At 43.7% G+C, this 8,092-nt stretch overlaps 1 protein-coding gene across 1 annotated transcript; it reads right to left on the reverse strand.

Moving 5' to 3' along the window:
* Positions 1-280: 280 nt before the first annotated feature.
* LOC135557223 (G-protein coupled receptor 6-like) lies at positions 281-2,403 on the reverse strand. Its single transcript, XM_064990427.1, has 2 exons — positions 2,204-2,403; positions 281-1,747 (listed from the first exon to the last, which is right to left on the reverse strand). Exon 2 carries the CDS (start codon positions 1,718-1,720, stop codon positions 710-712), a length of 1,011 nt encoding a protein of 336 aa, XP_064846499.1. The 5' UTR covers positions 1,721-1,747; positions 2,204-2,403; the 3' UTR covers positions 281-709.
* Positions 2,404-8,092: the final 5,689 nt, after the last annotated feature.

The raw sequence follows: 8,092 nt of genomic DNA on the forward strand, positions 1-8,092 counted from the left end.
ATGTAGGTCTACTCTATCAATGCACAATTGTGTGTCTCTCTCTCTCTTTCGCATATGCACACACACTTTGAGAAAACACGTTTTGAATATGTCTGGGTGCAAATTGAAGCCATTCTTCGACACTGACTGAGTCAATGTGCCATTAGCCTAACTAAACAGCCACACAGGGGGGGGGGTCATGGATGGAGGAGAAAGGAAAACACCGAGTGAAAAGACAGATGCCGCACGAGGACACTTTTAGAGAAACACGTGGCAACCAAACACGTGTGGCGCTCACTGATTCAGTTCTTATTTTCTCATTTTATTCATATACTCATCTCTTATAAAATGTACAATATAGACACCTTTACAAAATAGAAAATGACCCACATTACTGACAAATACAAAGTACAACTCCAACATATATATATAGGCCAATGCAATACTGCTTTGGCATTTCAAATACATAATAAAGTGCTAGTTTTTTTCATATTTTTTTAATATAAATACATTCATGATGACGTTTTTCTTTTCATCACAAAAGTTGTTGTTCACAGCATTTCAGACGGACTGTGTCCTGGTCTTCAGTTGCAATAAAGTGCAGATGCTTATGTTAGATATACATTTGAGCGCCGAATCCACTTGTTTAAAGCATTTACAGTCAACTGAAAGCGAATTGTCGGTGGCCAACACACAAACACACTGTCATCAGAGTTCACTCAGCACCCCTCTAAACTTCACTGGGTGACCTGGAGCGGTAGGCTACGTTGGTCTGAAAGCAGCCGCAGAAAAGGACGTAGAGCGAGCGCTGGATCTCGGCATTACGGTAGGCGTAGATGATTGGGTTGATCATGGAGTTGTAGGTGGCCGGAAGCAGCGTGGCGTACGTGTACACCAACGGGTACTCGCGCTCTCCCACCAGGCAGTAAATAGCGAAGGGCAGCCAGCTCGCGCCGAAGGTGCCCAGGATGATGGCCAGCGTGGACACGCCCTTCTTGGTGGCCACGTAGTGCGAGGCAGTGAAGAAGTGCTTCTGAAGAGCGATCTGGTGCGCGTGGTGGCATACGATCTTGCAGATCTTGAAGTAGAGAGTCAGCATGAGTATGAAGATGACGAAGAAGGAGACCGCCAACAATGTCACGTTGCTGCGAGTGAGCGGGCGCACGATGCTGCACGAGTTCGGGTCGTCCAGACAGTTCCAGCCCAGCACGGGTAGCAGGCCCAGGCACATAGACACGCCCCACGTGCCCGCCAGCATCAGGTGCACATAGTGGAGCGTCTTCTCCGAGAAGTAAGTCAGTGCGTTGTAGAGAGAAAAGTACCGGTCCACCGTTATAGCCAGCAGGCTACTGATGGACGCCGTGAAGGAGGCCACTAGGAACCCAACAGTAATAAGACTGATAGTCTCTGAGGAGATGACGTACTGGAACACGAAATTGAGGATTAATCCCATGCCTGCCAGTAAATCCGCAGTGGCCAGGCTCCCTATGAGAACGAACATGGGGGTGCGCATGGTGGGCGTATAGAAGATGATAGCCACCACGATGCTGTTCTCACAGGCGATGACGGTGCCCGACATGCAAAGCATGATGTCCCACGGGTTGATGGGGAAGTCCTGCTGGGCGGCGGAGAGTTCCAGGCTGCCGTTTCTCTCTGGATAGTTGGCCTCCATACACGGGAAAGCCTTTCCAGCCAACGTGGCTGTCGCCACAGTGTCGTTACCGAGGAAAGTCTCGTTCATGTCTGCGCATGTGTCACCTTTTCCCTCCTGAAGAGAAAATTACAGAGAGAGAGAGAGATTGCAATTTAGTTTCACAATTGCCATATGTAAAAATATGCAATGCCTAGAGACAGCAGGGTAGGAGCTATCCGTGGTGCGGAAACGTGGGCAACTCATGCAGCGCCAAAAAACGCCAAACCTGAATCATGAAAAACTCATAAAAGACAGATCTAAAACTGTTATGACATCACGGTAATATTATCCAAAAGCTTGTGTCCAACTTTTGAGACCGCATGAAGAGCAGTGCCCGAGGAGCTATCCATGGTGCTGAAACTTGAAACGGAATAATAGGCTATGAGCGTGGATAAAAATGCACCCCTGTCCCACTTATCTCCCAATAATGAAACAAACTGATACACAATATTATCAAAACTCAATAAAGTAGCACATCGTCTTTTTAGCAAGTTTTAGTTTCCATGTGAAATGGTAATGTAGATTACATACCTCTCCGTTTTACACAGAGCTTTCGGAAAAAATGTATTTGTAGAAAATCACAACTGTCCCTTTCCTCGAAATAGCTCAGGTAAAGCCCTCGGCTTTGTTCTGTTTCCCTCGCATAGGCGAGACACCAAGGGAAGGTGCGACCTGAAGCATTGACTGGCGCGGGGGAGAGGGACGAGCGCGAGAGCCAGAACGGTAAAGACTGACGTTTGCAAGCGGTGGAGCGCTATTAAACCCAAGTGACGTCAGGTCACATACTGTAGAGAGAGAGAAAAAGAGAGAGGAGAGATGCAGACATGGAAGGCCGACCACGATCACACACGCTCAAGATAAAACGTGTAGACCATGCAGCGGCTCTCTCTCTCTCCATGAAGACTTCACAGCGCCTTGCTCAGCGCACGGCCAAACAGATCACAGTCGGACTAATGCTAATTTCATTTGGTTACAGACTCTTTCTTGAAGTAAAAAAGATGAAATGGCACATTTCTTATATCAGAAAGTTACTGGTTGCGGATTGGCACTAGTCAAAGTAATCCAGTCCTGAAATGTGTTAAGAGGGAGCGTGTGTGTCAGGATACATTAGTGTGCGTGTGTCTGTGTGTGATGTGCGTGGAAGTGCTTGTGTTGAAACTGCATTCTCCGTGTACGGCTTTCTAGATGTGGTAACCTAACCATCCCTTTTGGTCCACTATTACCACTACGAGATTCTGAGGAACGGAGTGGCTTTTCACTTTTCAATTCACGTTACAACCCTGCCTTACCCATCGTTGTGGCTGGCAACACAACATTCTTGGTCTGCTGCTCAAATTGACCATACATACAGTGGGGCATAAAAGTATTTAGTCAGCCACCCACTTAAAAAGATGAGAGAGGCCTGTAATTTTCATCATAGGTACACTTCAACTATGACAGACAAAATGAGAAAAACAATCCAGAAAATCACATTGTAGGATTTTTAATTAATTAATTTGCAAATTATGGTGGAAAATAAGTATTTGGTCAATAACAAAAGTTTATCTCAATACTTTGTTATATACCCTTTGTTGGCAATGACAGAGGTCAAACGTTTTCTGTAAGTCTTCACAAGGTTTTCACAAACTGTTGCTGGTATTTACTGGGGAAGCCAATGCTCTGATCCCATCTTTATTAAACTGGACAATGGGCCCTATGGGAATCCCAATCATTGCCGGTTGTGATACAGCCTGGAATCGAGCTAGGGTCTGTAGTGACGCCTTTAACACTGAGATGCAATGCCTTAGAAATCTGCACCACTCGGGATTAGTGAGCCTGCGAAAACATCAAGTCATGTTTTTACAGCCTAAGTTGCACTACATGACCAAAAATATGTGGACACCTGCTTATCGGACATATCATTCCATAATCATGGCCATTAATATGAAGTTGGTCCCCCCTTTGTTGCTATAACAGCCTCCACTCTTCTGGGAAGGCTTTCCTCTAGACATTGGAAAATTGATGCTGGGACTTGCTTCCATTCAGCCACAAGAGCATTAGTGAGGTTGGGCACTGATTTTGGGCGATTAGGCCTGGCTCACATTCGGTGTTCCAATTCATACCAAAGGTGCTCGATGGGGTTGAAGTCAGGGCTCTGTGCAGGCCATTCAAGTTCTTCCATCTCGACAAACCATTTCTGTATGGAACTCGATTTGTGCATGAGGGCATTGTCATGCTGAAACAGGAAAGGGCCTTCCCCAAAATGTTGCCACAAAGTTGAAGCACAGAATCATCTAGAACAGGGGTGTCAAAGTCAAATGGACGGAGGGCCAAATAAAAAATTTAGCTACAAGCCGAGGGCCGGACTGTTCGAATGTTCATTGAAAAATTTTTAAATGACGCATATAGTCTAGTGAACCTAATTGAACCTACTGAAAACCTAACAAATATATTCCAATATGATCAGATAAATAAAGCAATATTTTCTTATGGCTCTGTCAGTAATCTTTAATTTTCAACAGACACAAAAGACAAATTTGAAAATTGACAACTGGGCAATGTCAGAAATGTCGGTGCTCTCATCCACAGCCAAGGAATATGCAATGAAATCTTTTCCCTTTTTCACAAGCTGCTCTTTTAGATTGATGGACAACTGGTCTACTCTCTCGGCAATGGTGTTTCTGCTCAGACTCACATTTAAAAAGAGTTGCCTTTTTTCTGGGCAAACTTCGTCACAAACTTTAATCATGCAGTTTTTGATGAAATCCCCCTCCGTAAATGGCCGGGCTGATTTAGCGATCTCTTCTGCCAAAATAAAACTGGCCTTGACAGCAGCCTGGCCTTGTGATTTGGCTTTTTGAACAGAGCCTGTCGAGATTTGAGGCCTCGTTTTAATTCCTCTGCCTTTTGTAGCCTTTGTTCCATGTCCATATTCTTGTTTTTGTCCGCGTGTTTCGTTTCATAATGTCGTCTCAGATTATACTCTTTCAGTACCGCCACACTTTCTCCACACAGAAGACACACAGGTTTTCCAGCTACCTCCGTGAACATATACTCCGACTCCCACCTTGTTTGAAACCCCGGTTCTCAGTGTCCACCTTCCGTTTTGCCATTTTTGATGGGTATCTGAAAGTTAATTTTACTGTGATGCTGACGACTGCTGTGCCAATAAATATTGAAATGAAGCAGCCTACTGCTCGGTGCGTCACCGTTGCATTGTGGGAAATGTAGTATTGGTGCGTGTAAAAGATCTGCGGGCTGCCGGCTTGCTGCGGTCTGCGGGCCGGTTCTAATAATAAATCAAGATCATCCCAGGGGCCGTAAAAAACCTTCTCGCGGGCCGGATGTGGCCCGCGGGCCTTGACTCTGACATATGTGATCTAGAATGTCATTGTACGCTGATTTCCCTTCACTGGAACTAAGGGGCCTAGCCCAAACCATGAAAAACAGCCCAGACCGTTATTCCTCCACCAAAATGTACAGTTGGAACTATGCATTTGGGCATGTAGCGTTCTCCTGGCATCTGCCGATCCCAGATTCGTCTGTCAGACGGTGAAGCGTGATTCAACACTCCAGATAACATGTTTCCACTACTCCAGAGTCCAATAGCGGCAAGCTTTACACCACTCCAGGCGACGCTTGGTATTGTGGATGGTGATCTTAGACTTGTGTGCGGGTGCTCGGTCATGGAAATCCATTTCATAAAGCTTCCAACGAACAGTTCTGGTGCTGACATTGCTTCCAGAGGCAGTTTGGAACTCGGTAGTGAGTGTTGCAACCGAGGACAGACCATTTTTATGCGCCTCACTCTTCAGCACTCAAAGCTCCCGTTCTGTGAGCTTGTGTGGCCTATCACTTCGCAGCGGAGCAATTGTTGCTCCTAGAAGTTTCCATTTCACAATAACAGCACTTACAGTTGTCCGGGGCCGCTCTATCAGGGCAGACATTGGAGGAATTGACTTGTTAGAAAAGGTGGCATCATATGACGGTGCCACGTTGAAAGTCACTGAGCTCTTCAGTATGGGCCATTCTACTGACAATGTTTGTCTATGGAGATTGCATGGCGGCGTGCTCAATTTTATACACCTGTAAGCAACGGATGTGGCTGAAATCGCTGAATACACTCATTTGAAGGGGTGTCCACATACGAGTGTATGTATTTATTAACTAAAATAGGCCCATTTATTTGTGTTCTGAGAAAATGTGAATGTTATCAAATTTGGTTTATATTCAAACTTCAGGTGGCTTGACTACCTGGGCCTTTTTAATCCAAAATGATTGACTGGAAATAATCAATCAAAACAATAGTGATAACATCCTGTATGAGTATCTTTAAATTAAAACTTCTTCAGGCTCGGCGTCCCGCTAGCAGGACAACTTCGAGTGAAACTGGAGGACAAGCAATTCAAATAAATAATCATAAAAATTATGGATATTAAACAAGTATCTTATCGGTTGAAAGCTGAAATTCTTGTTCATCTAACTGCCCTGTCTGATTTACAGTAGGGTTTACATGCCATGCGATTGTTTGAGGACAGTGCCCCAAAAAATTCACAAATAGTCATAAATTCACAAATAGTCATTAAATATTCACTTACTTTTTGAAAATCTTCCTCTGATTTGTCATCGAAAGCGTCCCAGCTATAACATGTCGGGTCGTTTTGTTAGATAAAATCCTTCTTTATATCCCAAAAAGTCAGTTTAGTTGGCAACATCGATTTCAGTAATCCACTCGTTCAACATGCCAAGATAGGAATACAAAAATCTACCTCTAAACTTTGTTTCAACAAGTCAAAATAAGTTTCTATTTAATCCTCAGATATCCTAAAATGTAATCAAACTATAACATTTCATATGGAAAGAAGTATGTTCAATAGGAAACCAATATTAGCAGGTGCGCGTTGTCTTCATGGCGCTCGCGCCCACAAATTTCGAGGACTGTGTCGCTGAAGTAAAACTCATTATTCTTAATAATTTTGCCTGAAACCTTGAACATTGAGTGCCAACACTCAGTGGAAGCCATAGGAATTGCATACTGGGAGCTAGATTTCATTATTTCCCTATACCTTCCATTGTAAGAGCATTGGCTCTCAAAATAATTAATTCCGGTTGGTTTTTCTTTGGATTGTCTGCTACCATATCTATTGTGTTATAGTCTCCTACATTATTTTAACATTTCTACAAATTTCAAAGTGTCTTCTTTCTAATGGAAAAAATTAAATGTATATCCTGGCTTCAAGGCCTGAGCAACAGGCAGTTTACTTTGGGCACGTCATTCAGGCGGAAATTGAGAAAAAAGGACCCTAGCCTGAATAAGTTTTTAATTAAAGCTGCAAAGGCCGACACAATGCAACCCTGCATACAGAGAGATCAGCCCTGTCGGTTTTATTGTTCAATCGCAGTTGTCTGTCTGTGTAAATGTTTCCATGGGCTTACTTCGTTTTACTTGGCTCAGTGCAGCCGGCAGCTACTGTGACAATTTCAGAATGTAACATGCTGTTACTTTAATTTCAAGTAATAGTTTAATAAAACAAGTCTCAAATATCAGAAAAATATACATTTCAGCTGTTTCAACATTGCTCTGCTATTACCACTTGTACTGTAGGAGTGTTGGCTCAACAACACATTTCTGTTTAGACTGCCCAGCTTCAAGCGGGGCAACAGTCGTGCGAATGTCGTGCCACCTCCGGAGGTAGTGGTCGAGACATAGCAAGTACGCAAGTTTACGTTTGAATAATATGAGTAGCCGACGGTATTTTTAAACAGGCTCTAAGTAGACTACGCCTCCTTCTGTTTATTGAGAAGGATTTCAACCTTAAATAATGGCCTATCATGTTCCCTGCACAGTTCAGTTACAGATCACCAGTTTAGAAAATGCATTTTATTATCGTTCAATATTTTCACAAAAGTTAGAGCATGAACTATTGCTTTAGTTATTTTAAATACTCCTATCTAGCCAACCAGACACCGTCTCTGCACTGCGTCGCAGGGAGCTGGAGTCCGCTCCCAAAGCATTCCGATGCCCCCATAGACACCTGCAATGTGATTTAACCAAAGAGCTTTGGTATCCATTACTGGGAGTTACAGGATAGGTACTGTTTGGTGTAGCACAGATCATTTACGACCAACCTTAGCTTGGAGATACTGTCTTCGTCCTCAACTGGTGGAAACAGGAGTCTCATGGAATGTCGTTGTCTAGCTGCAGGGGGTCCGTTTGAATTGGCTCCATACATTAAAACAAATACTTTTTTGTTTCATGAAGAAAATCCATCAATGTCTACGCCCCCATTAAATCAAACTTTATTTGCCACATGCGTCGAATACATGTGTAGACCTTACCGTGAAATGCTTACTTACAAGCCCTTAAGCAACAGTGCAAGAAATATAAAATAACAATAATGAGGTTATATACAGGGGGTACCGGTACCGAGTCAGTGTGCG

The sequence above is a fragment of the Oncorhynchus masou genome, chromosome 16 (genome assembly GCF_036934945.1).
Source record: "Oncorhynchus masou masou isolate Uvic2021 chromosome 16, UVic_Omas_1.1, whole genome shotgun sequence".
In the NCBI taxonomy this organism is placed as follows: domain Eukaryota; kingdom Metazoa; phylum Chordata; class Actinopteri; order Salmoniformes; family Salmonidae; genus Oncorhynchus; species Oncorhynchus masou.